Raw genomic sequence first — 16871 nt, 5'->3', positions numbered from 1 at the left:
AGCAGGCAGGATGGCACAGCTTCAAAAGTTTGCGCACCCCTGGGTTAGACTAATAGTTCTGGAGAACTGTAGACTCTGTCAAGTTATAAGTAAAGCTCGCTCTGCTACGAGAGAGCTCGCTCTGCTACGAGAGATGCTACGAGAGAGCTCGCTCTGCTACGAGAGAGCTCGCTCTGCTACGAGAGAGCTCGCTCTGCTACGAGCTAGAATAGTTATTTTTTTTTATTTATGTATTTTTAAAATTGTTTTTTTTTTTTTAATGACACTTGATTGCAGATCTCATTTACACACACGCATGTAGGTCTCTGGTGTTTAGTCCTCAGATTAAACTTCGGACCTTGCTCCGGTTTCTATTAGAGCGGGCAAGAGTACCAGTGGTTGTGTTGGACTCGTTGATTTGTACTAGTGTTGAAGGTTGTGATGATATTTGTAGGCTGCATTAAAAGTATCCTTTTATTTAGGAAGCAGTTTTTATTTTATTTTTTATTTAACCAGAGAATAGAGGGAAGTATATAGTTTTAATAGGTTTACACACCATGAAGAAACTTTACATTTTACTCTGTATTTCCCTAATATTTTTTTTTTTTTAAAGAATATCCATTTGGAGGTGTCCTGTGTACTAGTAATTTGTTGAGTAACAAAGACAGAATAGGAAAAACAAATGCTGCCAGCTAAACATTTTTAAATAGTTAGAGGATGATATTGAGTGGAAGGTGATCAAAGCGTTTGTTTAAATGTATCATGCATTTAATTTGTGTGAATTTGGCTTCCTATTTGTTAATTCATCCTTCTAGTTGTGTCTACCATTAAGCATTGGGGACGACACATAGATTTGAATTAAGATGCAAATCACTTGATAAAAATGATACCGTATATTTTAAAAGCGTATCATATCTTTCTCATATGAAGCTTGAGTCCTCTGAGTGTCCTTCTCTTTGTGGGCTGGTGTTCATGGCACCATCAGTCAACACTTTACTTGTCAGTGTAAAATGAGTAGCCAACGAATGATTGACCATGGTACCGTAGCTTTGTGATAATAATAATAGCATGTTCTTGTATAGCGCTGCTAATTGTACGCAGCGCTTTACAGAGACATTTTGCAGCCACAGGTCCCTGCCCCGTAGAGCTTACAATCTATGTATTTGGTGCCTGAGGCACAGGGAGATAAAGTGACTTGCCCAAGGTCACAAGGAGCCGACACCAGGAATTGAACCAGGCTCCCCTGCAGCAATCTCGGTGTCAGTCAGTGTCTTTACTCACGGAGCCACTCCTTCTCCCAGGTTTTTAAAACATTAGCTGCAGTGGTAAGTAAGAGGCACATCTCCCTATATAAAAATATATCCCAGATTTCTGAGCAGCACTGAACTACTTCTTGTACTGTAAGTTGCATTGCACTGTGTTAAGATGCCATGACATTAATGGACTGTCACCTCCAATACTTGAGTACTTGAATTCTATGCACTTTCCATCGCAGGTTCACAGTGACTTTACAGCAGCTGCTACAAGAGGTGCTATGGCTGTCATTGATGGCAATGTCATGGCCATCAACCCCAGTGAGGAGACAAAGATGCAAATGTTTATCTGGAACAACATTTTCTTTAGCTTGGGTTTCGATGTCCGGGATCACTACAAGGATTTTGGTGGGGACAGTGCTGCCTACATATCCCCCACAAACGACCTAAATGGAGTACGGACATACAATGCAGTAGATGTGGATGGGCTGTACACACTGGGGACGGTGGTGGTGGATTACCGGGGTTACCGAGTCACTGCACAGTCCATCATCCCTGGAATCTTGGAACGGGAACAAGAGCAGAGCGTCATTTACGGGTCCATTGACTTTGGCAAGACAGTCGTCTCCCACCCCAAATACCTGGAGCTGTTGGAGAAGACAAGCCGGCCCCTCAAGATCCAGAAACACAAGGTCCTGAACGAGAAGGATGAGGAGGTGGAGCTGTGCTCTTCGGTGGAGTGCAAGGGCATCATTGGCAACGATGGGCGCCATTACATCCTAGATCTGTTGCGCACCTTCCCCCCGGACATGAACTTTTTGCCCATTGAAGGCGAGGAGATGCCAGAGGAGTGCCAGAAAATGGGCTTTCCCAAGGAACACCGGCACAAGCTGTGCTGCCTTCGTCAGGAGCTCGTGGACGCCTTTGTGGAACACAGGTAAAGTTTTAGAAAATTCTTTCATCACTTCCTAAATGCAGGCGTATGAAAATTGAAAAGGAATTTAAAAATAGAAAATAGTAGACCTTTAATTGAACCGAGAGATAATTGAGTGTAGGAGCTTTCAGACCTCGCAGGGTTTTTCGTCAGGTGGAGAAAGTCTAAGATTGTATTTATTTCGGTGCATGGTGACTTTACAGTTGAATTACAGCTAGTGTACCAATAGATAGATAGATAGTGTACCAATGTATAACAATACAGTAGATAATGGATGTATAATAAGAATTGATCCTGTGACAGTCTCTGCTTTATACGAGTGCCAACGACCGAGCATCGTAGTTGTCAATACTTGCGGTATATGGGGGTTATACGACAATGCTAAAGATCTTCCCACAAAAAAATCCGGTAATAATTGTACCGGACGGAGAGCGTAGTCCTCCAAAACTTTTGTGGTTTTTAGGTCTCTCAGACTCATGGATCCATAAGCATGAAGCAGTGAAGGAGATACTGTAGCACTTGCAGACCTTCCATAAAAACCTCTGCCCAGGGTACCACAGAATGGACTTGAACTGGATGTCCCCAGAATCCTTTGCCTAGCTCAGTGTTTCTCAATCAGGATGCGCCAGACTAACCTGACTAGTTCCCATAGTAAAAAAAATAAATCCTAGTCGGATTTTGGGGTTTATTTTTAAGGGGATATTTTGCTGTATAAATCCAGTAACAGAAAATGTGGAATTGACGGTTCCTTTTTATGAGCACAGTCACAATAATACAGTAATTCTAAATGCAGTTGCACAGTGAAAATGTAGTTGTAACTAGGCATTTCATTTTGGTATTTCAACCTGCTTTATTGACTAAGTAAATTCATTTAAATATTTAAAAACGGATGGTGGCGTGCCTCATGCGTTGCATCGTGCAAAAAGGCTGCGCGTCACAACTTCTGTTTATTTAATGCAGGTTAAATAATTCTGTAAATTTTTTTTTTTTTTTTTTTTTTAATATGAATACAATTATTAACTGGCACAAAAATACTGGCAAGCACTAGTCCCAGAAGGGCCAGTGGTCCAGTAGAACCCTATATTTTTTTATCATTATACTACTACTAAGTGTTTTTACCAATAGAGACATCGTATTATTTTTTTCACTTGAGGACGATCTGCGTTCCGTGCTTTTTCTAGTCATTACAATACATATTATTGACTTTCGTGTCATTGTGTGCTGTTATGTAGGGGGTTTCTACTGGACCACTGGCCCTTCTGGGACTAGTGCTTGCCAGTATTTTTTTGTCTGTTTTGTCCTTATCCCTACTGCACCGTTCACCTTATATACATTTTACTAACATTAGCTGGAAGTGCTGGTGTCCCATTTGTTGTTTGTCAGCGTTACTTTATTTCCAGTTAATAATTGAGTTAACTAATACTAGTAGTTGACAATAACCTTTGTACAGTCACGAGACTTCAGCCTCCCTATGCTAAAGAGTATTTATTTATTTATTTATTTATTTATTTTTGCAGGCCAGGTTATTGCTTCCTAATGTTCTTGGCTTTGCTGATGTTGCCTTATTCCCCAGTTTAGATGACACTGCAAACCTACCAACCAGTGTGTTTTTGCCTATTATTGGTTTGAGAAAAGCTTTTGTCTTACGATTAAGGACACAAAGGTTGGGGCTTTCATGGTAGCTGCTATTTTAGCTTTTGGCAAACACGATCTGTAGTTCTTTGCTATTTACTGTACTGCTATAAAGCACGTATGTTCTGTTTCATTCGTACGCTTTAACTTCTTCACTGGCAGAAATAGAAACCAAATTGCATTGGGGTCCACACCCCAGCTTTTATATGGGCTTAATACAGCCCGGCTGTCATTGGATTGACATAACATACCATGCCCCCTTCTCTCAGATACCTCCTATTCATGAAGTTAGCTGCCATGCAGCTGATGCAGCAGAAGGCCTCCAAACGCGAGGACACTAAAGCGCTGGAAAAGAGCCCGTCTGAAGATACCGCGGAGGACAATGTTGAGGGACAATCTCAGGCGAAAGAGCTGGAAGAGACCATGGCCTATAACGAAACAGGTATTCAAGTGTTCTGCCCTGCTACTGCCCCTGTACGTTCTTCCTACCTAACAATTAGATTGTAAGCTCTTCGGAGCAGGGATTCCTTTTCCTAAATGTTACTTTTATGTCTGAAGCGCTTCTTCCCATTATGTGTTGTTTGTATTATTTATATGATTGTCGTGTGTATTACTGCTGTGAAGCGCTATGTATATTAATGGCGCTATCTAAATATAGACATGCATACATACAAATAGATGGGAATGTATAGACACATTGAAATGAAGTATGGTGAAATATATGGTCTATAGTCTCGCCGATTTTGTGGGACTTCCACGGTTGTTTAATCGGCTCAAAATGCCGCGTGTTAAAATGTGAGCTTTGAAGTTTTCCTTTTGTGCTTTTAATTTATGGTGTTCTACGAATAGTTTCTCGTCAAGAAAACTCCTTTATGTTTGGAATATATATAAATGATGCCCTTTTATCTGTGTAATTCCTAAATATTTAAGTGGGTGTGTTTGGGATATTGTCTGCAGCGCCCGTGCTAACGTATGCTGTAAAAGTTGGTACACAAGCCCTGGAATGTTTTGTAAGAGACACTTGAGCATGTACAGTACAAAAACATTCTTCATTGTTGTGACCGATATCTTGTGACAGTTTTTATTGTTGCATTGTCCAGTGTGACTTTAGTACTTTGGGAGGATTTGTTTAATTCTCATAGAAATGACTTATGAGGGATGTCATTATTTCAATCTTATGAAAGACCAGCCTTTAAGACAGACAGAGATAAGCAGGCGGTTAGAAAAACTCTGATCAGTGTAAGGATTCATACAACACTGCTCAGCATGGGTCATATTTTCATGTTAGAAGGAAAAAAACTACACAACTAGAACATTTATTTTTTAAGACAGTCTCACGGAAAAACAGTTTGCTACTGTACACTTGTGATTTGTAAACCCTCAGTGCAGCAAAAGCAAACTGTTAGCAAGGACATTGTAGTTTGTCTGTGGGCTGGGAGGCTACAGTGACAGACACCCCAACATATTGGCATTTGGGGCTTGTGGATGCTCTAGTTTTCTGAGAATGGGTTAATATGTTTGTTACAATGTCACACATGTTCTGGCAGCACAGAGAGTGGCAGTAATGTTGACCCTTTCCTCTGTGTGCTCCCTTTCAGTGGATTCCAAAAGCAGAGAGGTGATTCGGAATGCGTGCAGGGCCGTGGGGTCCATCAGTGACACCTCCTTCGACATTCTCTTCAACCCAGACATCTTCTCACCAGGTACAGCAAGGTTCAGCTCACTCTAAATCTACTGTATGACCGCATCACGCTATGAACGGCAACAGGAATATAAGAATGACACATTTTCTTCGATTCTGTGCTGTACAGTACACAGTGTCGCAGGCATGACATGCTCCTGACAAACCGCTTACTCTCTACTTTGGTGTCTGAGGCACAGAGATGAAGGGACTTGCCCAATGTCAAAAACAGCTGGTACTGGCATTTGAACTGGCCCGCCCGCTTAAATGAATATTGTATTTTAATTTATTTGTAATGCGACAACTTCCTGAAAGGCAGCACAATGGGATCAAGATAGACGGTAACCGTAAAATATCAGCATTTAGACACACTAGTGCAGTGGGTACGTAGGGCCCTTGCACCAAGAAGTTCCCAATCTAGGAAGGGAGAGTGGAAACACGGTCTGGTACCTGGGGAGATGAAGGTTGATATGTTCCTTAAAGCTGCTTGCTATAAAGCAAGCAGTTGGGATGCTCATAGCAGGAATAGAAGGAATGCCATAGGTGTGATGCAGCCTGGAAGAGGTCTTGGAAGCATGAGTGGGAGTAGGTGAGATCATGGTCAGAGCGATCAGTGCTTGTGGGGGAGTATTTTGAGTACTGCGATGTTTTGAGCTGCTGCATTGTAGAAATCATTGTATGTGAGGATCAGAATCTTACATTAGATTGGAGGAGGCTTTTGGTAGACTCTGGAATAAGGCCGCGCTTATAGTGCCGGCGACGTCAGGCTGCGGTCACTGGAAAAATCAAATAGAGATGACTTCCAGCGATCGCGGCCAAGCCGTCAATCCATCGTGCCGCGCTTACTATAAGCGCACACAACGGCGGCAATGCATTTGTTTTGACGCGCTGTCGCCGGCACTTTAAGCGCAGCCTAAGGTTCGGGAAATATTGCTGTGGTGGAAGCAGCATGATTTGGTGAGTTGCTGCATGTGTGAGATGAAGAAAAGGGAGGAATTGAAGACTCCAAGGCAATGAGATTGGATTAGTGGCGTTTTGGAGACCTTAATGTGTATATTGAATGTAGGTGTTGGGATGGTATAAAAACAGAAAAAGATCAAACAAAGACATATATCAGAGTTTTTACACTTATTCACCCTGCTGTCTACAGTCAACAATACTCAGACTTCTTGTATAATAGCATATAAAGTGCGTTATACAATAGAGTATCGGATATACAGTAACACATTAACTGACAGCATTAATAATAAAAACACACAACAAACGATCAAAAAAAATTACATAAATAAAAAATTCTTGTAATTAAACAAAAGAAAATAGAAACAAGTCAATCCCATAAATAGTAGTCCAGATTATCTTTTTTATTATTATTATTCTCACTATGGCAAATGTGCCCACTTTCAGATCCTCTCACAGTGTTCTATTAGCAGTAAACTCTGACCATGGCAGCCAAAGGCGTTCAAATAGTAACCTATTCTCATTGGTTATCTTTGATAGTTGTTCCATTTTCATGACCTCCCATACTCTCGACTCCCACTGTCCCATAGTGGGCGTCTCCATCTTTTTCCAGTTGGCAGCGATGGCACATCTTGCTGCATTTAGCATGTGTATTAATAGGGATGTCCTAATTCTGTGCCCCTTGACCCCTTCTCTGTTTAGCAGTATAATACTCGAGCCTTTTGGGATTCTAATCTTGGTAATATTAAAAATCTGCTCTAATATCACATCCCAAAACCGCTCTATTATCTTACCCGCAGCTACCATTTCAACGTCTCCAATCTTTTTTTCTGCTTTGCCTGTAGGAGTGCGTTTCCCGGACTCGCTGCTGATAGAAGTGCACAGTCAGAAACAGTTGTTAAAGGATGCAGCTGCCTTTGTGTTGTCCTGTCAGATACCATGTTTGGTAAGGAATGAGCCAAACCTCATCTTTGTGCCGCATTTTATGTATGTCTTTCTGGTGCTATTCACAAGGGCAGGAGGATCAGGAGCGCAAATACATCCAGATTTTGTGGGGAAAAAAGAATAAAATATATAGTGACATATGTTGTGACTGGAAGATCAAAGGATGAGACTTAGTAAGTATTTCACTCACAATTTTGATGATGATGATGATAAAGGCAGTGCGGTTATATGGGGTAACCAACTCGGACACTTCTTCCAGTGTTCCCAGAAGACGTCCTCAGGATCAGATGGATAAAGTGGGGGGAATTCCCATGTGTAACCGACAGAGAGGACACACAATAGTGCAGACTGTGTGTTTATAAAGGAAATGTAAATAAAGTAATACACTCACAAATCAATAGATGACACATGTATCTTGTAATCGCTTGAGTTGAGTGCTTATTGCATCTTGACAGTTTATTTGAGGATATTATTATTATTTTCTTGCAGATCAAAGACTGTCTTGACCACAATGTCCTCCCCATGGACGGGGCAACCTTGGCTGAAGCGATGCACCAGCGAGGCATTAACATGCGCTACCTAGGGAAAGTCATTGATGTGGTCAAAAAGACCCCTGACCTGTCCCAGCTAGATCACATCTACGTGAGTAGCCCAGAATTTAATTTAACGGCGTGATTCGCAGTTGGGGTTTTGTTATCGCGCTCTGGTGCGCCCAGAGCTTTTAGTAAAATGGGCCACAGAAAATGTATAAAACGAGCAAGCGGATTGGGGTGAAAAAAATATATGTATTGGGTGACATACATGTTAAGTCAAAAGAAATATAAATAGATCACATTAAAGTGACAATCAAATAGCTCTGACGTAAAGGCACGGGATGTACAAGCAGTAATAACTGTGCAATAACTGGGTAGAACCGGGTTTTCCCGTCAGCTGATCCAAGTACCAGTTGCGCTAAAATGACTTGGGATAGATACGTTTTCTGCTTTAAAGGAGCAGTGCCTCGAGGTGTTTTTATTTTTATTCTTTTAATTAGGTGGGAAGCCGGGGGGTCTCCAAAGCTGAACCACATTAATTTGAGCTCCAGGGACCCCCTGCGTCCCGAGATACATACCTGAGAAGGTCCTATGGGTCCATGTGATGCAGAAACTTTAAACTTTACCTTTACGTGTAATAATCCTCTGTGGAAGCAGGGGGTCCCGGAGCTGACATAAATTCGGTTCAGCCCTGCAAACCTATGTGGAAATACATTTCTGTTTTATTAAAGGTACTGCTCCTTAAAAGCAGCAATCCATCCTACTTGTTTTTTTTATATATATATCTATTTATTATCGGGCTATTTTTGGTGCCCAAAACACTACATTGCATCAATGTTTCTTTGGCATAACGCCTGGCTGGGTCATTGGGGGGAAATTGGTGTGTAGAGGTGGACCGAAAAAGAAGAGATTTGTGGCAATGACACCATTGGTATCCTAGTAAAATAATACATCTTGAATTGCAGTTATTGGAAATAGTTTCCAAGAGTAAACTGACAATGTTTTTGTTATTTTTTTTTCCTTTAGAAAATTGGAATTAGCGAGCTGATTACCCGATCTGCAAAGCACATCTTCAAGACATACCTACAGGTGAGCGAGCACGTCCTGGATTCACTGTCACGCCGCTTCGAAAGCGTGGAGAAAAAAACACAAATTAGGCTGAGTCCATGGTCAGCGCTTATCCGCTGACCCATGCTGAGGCGCGCTGACGCTAGTCAGTGAGCCTCTGCAGCCGCAATGAGAGCGGCTTTAGCAGGGGCTCGCGCACGCTTCCGCAGGCGTGCGGAGGCGTAGCTCTTAATTATTTTTTTTCCGCCGCTCACGGGAGCGCAGGGCTGGTCACGTGAGCGGTTTGCCCAATGAGGGCGAACCAGCTCCGTGACGTCACTGGCCCGCCCCCCCGACACGCCCCCGGACGGCGCGCAAACTAAGGCCAGGGAAAGCACCCGCTTTCCCTCAGCCTCAGCATCCTCCGCACGGCTGCAGTTACCATGGACTCAGCCTTAGGGTTCAATGTAACAGAATAACGAGTGAGTTTAGTAAGCATGCAGTGTACACTTGGATGGTACACAGCATATTTATACCCTAATACTAAAGCTCACGCCCCCTTTATGGGGTGACTTGTACGTCATAGAAAATAAAATAAAATTTATATGAAAAACAAATGAATATGAAAAAAACAGCTAAAAATCCTTATGCAAGCTCCTAACTTTTCCCCCACATATGCATCTGGGTGTTTGTGTATTTTGTACGGGGGGTGAATGTGAGAAGTGATTTCTATATCTGATCCCACCACCTGACACTTGAATGTGAGAAGTGGATTCTAACCTTGATCCCACTTCTCAAGGCTGTACGCCCCCTCCCTTCTTTTGCAGCTGGGCTGTCCAGGGCTGGTATCAGTACAAAATTGCTGGGTCGGAAACATCTTTCAACCCGAGCTGTGCTTTCATGCAGACAAACGGCAAAATGGATGACACAGAGAGGGACAAGAACAGACAAAAAAAATGGCAGCTTAGATCCTAATGCTGTTTATTTGTATTCTGGACCCAGGGTCATGTCTAGGGTATGAATGAACCCAGATAGCTTCAACTCAGCCCCCTTTCCAAAGCACATCAAGTCCTGTTATATTTTCTTCACTTTATTAGGAAAGGAGCAGTATATACAGGCACTTGTGGATGTAATGGTGTTGTGAGAGTGCTTCGTAATTAAGGGCAGGTGAAAAGAATTGGCCTTGCCATGGGGTTGGAACAGAGATAGGTGCTGTATGCACGGTCTCCAAAGTGGAAAAGGAATTGAGGGGGAATGTGGGTAAAGGGAATAGTTTTGGGACAGACTATCTGTGAACAAAGACAGAGGGGAGGGCGGAATAGCCCATTCTGAGAAGAATCTCAGAGGTTGCTGTAGCAACTCACTGGTTACATGCTCAGAGGCAGAAAGGGCAACATATTGATACGTCACACAGGCACTGTGTGTGTGGAACAAATACATGCAGCTGAACTTAAGGAGCTGACAAGCAGAAGCTGCAAAGAAGGGGGGGTGATCAGAGAGAGCAGGAATGGGCTTACATGTCCCATGACAACTTGAGACGCCCTTCCCCCCTCCCCCCTAAGCCACTCTCTCACCGCCTAACAGTCTAGCAATGCACGACTGGTGATTTCAGTGCTCTCACCAGTAGTGCATAAATGCGCACTATTTGTATCTCCTCTTACGATCTTTCTTTCTTTTTGTTGGTGTCCACAGTTTTTTTTTTGTAAAGACACCAATAAACATAATAGTTTTATACCACTATTAGTGAACACTTTGTATAATATATTATCAGGCTCTGCACTGAAAGTTGCACAGCATTTTTTTTTTTTTTTTTTTTTTAATCGTGCAAATTTAAATTCATTTGATATAATAGTAGCATTTTTTAATTAAGCTGCAAATGGACAATGCAATGTATATAGAACACAGGGGTAGGGTAATACATTCCTGCATATAGCAGAGCTTCTCCAAAGCGTGTAGCTATCCGTACATGAGATCCAGGTAATACAGAAGCCACAAAGCCAAACTACCCAACACCGGCTGCATTAATAGCTGCCAGGGGTAAGAGGCACGATTATCCTCGCACCTCTATCCACAAATACGTTCCAGCTTGAACGTTGACTTTGTCTATGTTGCTAATAGTCATTAAGGCCATGGACCCACCTAAGGCCACGCGTCAAAACAAATGTATTGAATCCGTCGCGTGCGCTTATAGTTGGAGCAGCGCAGCAGCTTGGTTGCGATCGCTGGAAGTCAATTACATTTGATTTTTCAGCGACCGCAGCGTGACGTCGCCGTAGCAAGGACTATAAGCGCGGCCTAAACAAATCAACACTTGTCTCACAACATTTGTACTAACGGGTAGCTGGGCAGGAGTCGCAACCAGGATTGCAAATCAAATAAAACTGGACTTGTGAGATCATTCAGCATGCTATACCCAAGAATGCAAATGAAATATAGGCCGAGCACAGTACTCAACGTAGTAATAGTAGCCTTGTGAGTGCATACTCCAGGCAGGTGGCATTGTTGAAACCCTAATGGAATGTGTATTACTTGTTAAGAACACTTTGCAAATGTTGACTACTATCTACATTGTGTATTTTTTTAATTATTTTTTTTATTTAATTCCTTATTTTGTTTGTTTAGTTACACCCATCTCTGACACAAGGCACCGTTCTGATGTAACTTTTTTTTTTACTTTCACCTCCCCCCCAGGGCGTGGAGCTGTCTGGTTTATCTGCTGCCATCAGCCATTTCCTGAACTGCTTTCTCAGCGCGTTCCCCAACTCCGTCGCTCACCTTCCCGCTGACGAGCTGGTCTCCAAGAAAAAGAACAAGAAGCGCAAGAATCGGAACCTCGGCAACGCCGATAACACCGCCTGGGCCGGCATAACCCCCCAGGAGCTGTGGAAGAACATTTGCTCAGAAGCAAAAAACTACTTTGATTTTTCTCTTGAGTGGTGAGTGAAGCATTTCGGCAATGTTGTGCCTCGGGAACGGAATCGGTTTGTACTCTGCTATAATTTTTTTTGTCCATGCTAAATCCACCAAAGAATCAGTACTTGCATGGTACAGGAGAATCGATTTATCAGACCAGTACGTTGACTTTAAAGCACAGTCCGACACAAATGCTTGTTTATTTTCTTTGTGTGTGTGTGTGTGTGTGTACACACACACACACACACACACGACATGACAAATGCACTCGCCTGGGGCGAGTGCATTTTGCCCGCTGTCGAGTCTTACCGGCGGCGGGGTGCGCCGTCTTCCGGCATTCTCCTGCGTCTCTCCCTCACACTCCAGTGTCTTCCCCTGCAAATCGTTTCAAAATGGCCTTGATGCCGCGTTGCCATGACAATAGGACACTACGTGATGTCACGTAGCACCCCGTGATGCCGAGCAGTCATTTTCACACGAGTTACAGGGGCACACACGCACTCTTATACTAGCACTTTTTCAATTCTATTGCATGCCAGGGTATGAAAGCGTGTCTTGCTATATTTACAATATCTTTAACAACCTACTTAAAATCTGGACGGGGTGGTCAGGCAAATCCGTACCTAAAAGGTTTCATGTTGAAGTGGGCCTCTGTCAAGGGTATTTCTAACTGGATAGATCGGATCTAGGTGTATGAATGTGAGGTTGCCAAACTGAATAAGTGCAGTGCCTAGTAAATGGGTTCCCCCCTTCCCCCCTAATGTAAAGTAACAAAATATTTTTCTCTCTTTCCCAGTGAAAATGTGGACCAGGCTGTGGAGATGTACAACTTCCAGAAAACTAGCCTTCTCAGAGAAATTTGTATCAAAGTGGGAATTCAGGTAAGGAAAGGCTATGGAGCGTTTGTATGGTTAGACATTGTGTGATTTCTAATACACCCTACATCAAAGTTCCAATCTTTTTATAATCTTACTGCTTAGCCTGCACTGTTTTGCTTAATGACCTCGTGATACTTGATCAAACTGTGTAACCATCGTGTACTTTCATAGCTGAAAAAGGCTAGGCTGTTTGTATGTGCCATAAAAATACCCAGAATCCCTTGCACCCGCATTGCATTCTTGAACAGCTGCCACAGTTGCCTGTGGTAAGAAACAGAAGAAATTGAGATTTTAAAAGAACACTGTGGAGGCAGAATAGATGGTTTTAAAAAAAAAAAAGTATGTTTAAAAAGGAAAGGTATGCATTGATATGCCAAATAAGTAAACATGGAAAGGATGTTGATCCAGAGAGAAATCTATCATTGCCATCAGGAAGGAATTTATTTTTCCTTTCCTCTGGACCAAAATACTGTAAATTTAGCATAGATTTAACTTGATAGACATGTCGTGTGTTTTTATTTATTTAATTTATTTTTCTCAACCTCTCCTATGTAACAAGTTTACAAAAATAAATGTTTCCCCCCCCCCCCCTTATCAGATTCTGCTAAAAGAGTACAATTTTGATAGCCGACACAAGCCCACCTTCACTGAAGAGGACATTCTGAACATTTTCCCTGTGGTGAAACATGTCAACCCCAAAGCGTCCGATGCTTTCCATTTCTTCCAGAGTGGGCAAGCTAAAGTGCAGCAGGGTGAGTAGGCAGAGAACAAAGTACTTCTATTGATCAACACCCCAACCAAGGTGGATCCAATGTATATGCGAGAGCTGCCTGATCGCGTCAGTGGAATGCTATAGGGCTTGCTCTGGAGCTGACCTCAAAGCTGAGGTGTCAGATTAGGGGTAAAAGAACAGTCCAGCTCGGTGCATTGAAGAGGTTGATGTCCGGGCAGAAGGGTTTCTAAACCCATATTTAGTACAATACGGTAGCCGTGTGTTTGCAGGTTCATTATGGGAGAGGGAGTGGCTCAGTGAGTAAAGACACTGACTGGCACAGAGAGTTTGAAGCAGGGGAGCCTGGTGTTGGCTCCTTGTGACCTTGGGCAAGTCACTTTATCTCCCTGTGCCTCAGGCACCAAAAAACATAGATTGTAAGCTCCACGGGGCAGGGACTTGTGCCTGCAAAATGTCTCTGTAAAGCGCTGCGTACAACTAGCAGCGCTATACAAGAACGTGCTATTATTATTATTCATAAGACCTGGTCTGATTTTGGGGTTTCTGAGAATCCCTGCTATAAATAAGTTACGTCTAATACTGCCTCCAGATCTGCCTCGTATTTTTAGAAATGTTCCTTGATTCCCTAGTCTCCATCCAGCTTCTTAAAGTTTACCAATATATTTTAACTAGAGTGACACTGTCTGCCACATCATTTTGTATGTGGCACAGAATAAGAGGATACCTGGAATTTTTGCTTTTCGTCTACTAAATCAATTGGAATATTCGGCAGAACACTTTTGAGATGGGCAGAATATCGGCATTTGGACGGTCAGACATATAGGATAATTATAATGATGCCAATCTCTGCTGACCCTGGGGTATGCCCACCCTTTCTCTGCATGCCAAGACAATCTCAGAACAGAAAGTTGCACTGTGCACTTTACATAAATGTAGGAGTTGCTGTCTCCTCACTTCTAAGGCTTTACACTATTCTGCCCCTCCTTATATCTCAGTTCTAATTTCTCACTATGCACCATCCCGACTCTTGCGTTCTGCTCAAGGATGTCTTCTCTCTACCCCCTTTGTATCTAAAGACCTCTCCCGCCTTAAACCTCTCACCGACTGCCCCACACCTCTGGAATGCCCTTCCCCTCAATACCCGACTAGCACCCTCTCTATCCACCTTTAAGACCCACCTTTAAACACACCTCAGCGAAGAATTTGTGTAGCACCGTGGCTGATACTATACAGTTCATACATCGACCGTGGCTCCTTGCAGGTGCACTTACCAGAACACCGTCCTATTGTCTCTGTACGTTCTCCTTACCTACCACTTAGATTGTTAGCTCTTCGGGGTAGGGACTCTTTTCCTATTGTTACTTTCATGTCTGAAGCGCTTATTCCCACTGTTATAGTATTATGTCACATGTGTTACTGCTGTGAAGCGCTATATAAATAGATATACAATACATACATACAGTGCAAGCAGCCATAGTTGTCTCGTAATCTGGAGAAAAAAAACAGCCACGGGGCACCTTTTCGAATATAGTGTCCCATTGCATCAAAAATGCATAGAACCAAATAACTACTTTTATAATTGGGGTATTTCAGTAACCATATAGGTCGCCCACTACTGAAGCAATAACGAATGCAGCTCTGTATGGTGTTCAGTATAGATATCGTGCCTCGGTTTGACATACCCCGTGCTGCGAATGCTCTCTTGCAGAGAAGTGTAGCAATGTTCTTATTTACATGTTTGACCCCGTCCCTTTGAATAGGTTTCCTGAAGGAAGGATGCGAATTGATCAATGAAGCCTTAAATTTGTTTAACAACGTGTACGGTGCGATGCACGTGGAGATCTGCGCGTGCCTGCGACTGCTCGCCCGTCTCAACTACATCATGGGCGACTACTCTGAGGTAACCTGGCCCAACCTGGCATGAGGTTAGGCAGGGAGTCTAGGGAGGCACGTGGGATATGTTTCACTGCAACCTGTGCATTGTACTAGCCTAAGGGAAGTTTCTGTGTTCATTTTCCGTTGTCATAAGTAGACGGTAATAACTAAAATTAGATAGCATTGTGTATATAGCGGTCGCTAAAAAACAACACAAACATTGTTTTCTGTTTCTTATTAGGCCTTAAACAATCAGCAGAAAGCGGTGTTAATGAGCGAGAGGATTCTGAGCATTGAACATCCCAGCACCATCCAAGAATATGTAAGTTAAAGGGGGGGCCCGAGAGGACAGAGCAGCAATGTCTGTCCTTCTCCCCTCTCTGTCCCTCTCCCCTCTCTGTCCCTCTCCCCTCTCTGTCCCTCTCCCCTCTCTGTCCCTCTCTCCTCTCTGTCCCTCTCCCCTCTCTGTCCCTCTCCCCTCTCTGTCCCTCTCCCCTCTCTGTCCCTCTCCCCTCTCTGTCCCTCTCCCCTCTCTGTCCCTCTCCCCTCTCTGTCCCTCTCTCCTCTCTGTCCCTCTCTCCTCTCTGTCCCTCTCTCCTCTCTGTCCCTCTCCCCTCTCTGTCCCTCTCCCCTCTCTGTCCCTCTCCCCTCTCTGTCCCTCTCCCCTCTCTGTCCCTCTCCCCTCTCTGTCCCTCTCCCCTCTCTGTCCCTCTCCCCTCTCTGTCCCTCTCCCCTCTCTGTCCCTCTCTCCTCTCTGTCCCTCTCCCCTCTCTGTCCCTCTCCCCTCTCTGTCCCTCTCCCCTCTCTTTCCCTCTCCGTCCCTCTCCCCTCTCCGTCCCTCTCCCCTCTCCGTCCCTCTCCCCTCTCCGTCCCTCTCCCCTCTCCGTCCCTCTCCCCTCTCCGTCCCTCTCCCCTCTCCGTCCCTCTCCCCTCTCTGTCCCTCTCCCCTCTCTGTCCCTCTCCCCTCTCTGTCCCTCTCTGTCTCTCTCCCCTCTCTGTCTCTCTCCCCTCTCTGTCTCTCTCCCCTCTCTGTCTCTCTCCCCTCTCTCTTGTACAGCAGTCTGCAGCCCACAAGGTTTTCTTTCTGAAACCTATTGATGTTTCTTGTGTTTGTTTCAGATGCATCTAGCTCTGTACTGCTTTGCAAACAACCAGCTCTCGACTTCATTAAACCTGCTGTATAGGGCTCGTTATCTCATGCTGCTGGTGTTTGGAGAAGATCACCCAGAGATGGCTCTGTTAGATGTAAGCACAGATTTGAACCGTACATTTATAGAACCCATTTTGTTTAACCAACATTTGTAAGTGACGTTAAATGCACAATATTAACTGCACAAAATGCGTGAGGGATTTGTATTTCTAATATATTTTAATAATCACAAATGAATAGACGATACCATTCTGTGGCTAACAAAATGTTTTTATTTGTGCGAGCTATCGAGATCTCTGATCTCCTCTTCATTTTTGATTATTAAAGCTCGGCTAACATGGTACTAATATATATTATTATT

General features: G+C 43.5%; 1 protein-coding gene across 4 annotated transcripts in view; it reads left to right on the top strand.

Annotated features, from left to right (window-relative positions):
• CLUH (CLUH binding protein of NUMT mRNA) overlaps positions 1-16871 on the top strand; it is a 74531-nt gene that overhangs the window by 46292 nt on the left and 11368 nt on the right. For all 4 annotated transcript variants that reach the window (XM_075594371.1, XM_075594370.1, XM_075594372.1 and 1 more), the window contains exons 10-21: positions 1475-2169; positions 4068-4240; positions 5397-5501; positions 7282-7382; positions 7871-8023; positions 8941-9003; positions 11653-11897; positions 12671-12755; positions 13351-13504; positions 15246-15385; positions 15602-15682; positions 16480-16605. In XM_075594371.1, the coding sequence (XP_075450486.1) occupies positions 1475-2169; positions 4068-4240; positions 5397-5501; positions 7282-7382; positions 7871-8023; positions 8941-9003; positions 11653-11897; positions 12671-12755; positions 13351-13504; positions 15246-15385; positions 15602-15682; positions 16480-16605 (2121 nt within the window). The remainder of the gene's footprint in view (positions 1-1474; positions 2170-4067; positions 4241-5396; positions 5502-7281; positions 7383-7870; positions 8024-8940; positions 9004-11652; positions 11898-12670; positions 12756-13350; positions 13505-15245; positions 15386-15601; positions 15683-16479; positions 16606-16871) is intronic.

Source organism: Ascaphus truei, chromosome 3 (genome assembly GCF_040206685.1).
Source record: "Ascaphus truei isolate aAscTru1 chromosome 3, aAscTru1.hap1, whole genome shotgun sequence".
Taxonomy (NCBI): domain Eukaryota; kingdom Metazoa; phylum Chordata; class Amphibia; order Anura; family Ascaphidae; genus Ascaphus; species Ascaphus truei.
The sequence above is the reverse complement of the archived record's forward strand: the minus strand, read 5'-3'. Positions and strand labels throughout refer to the sequence as shown.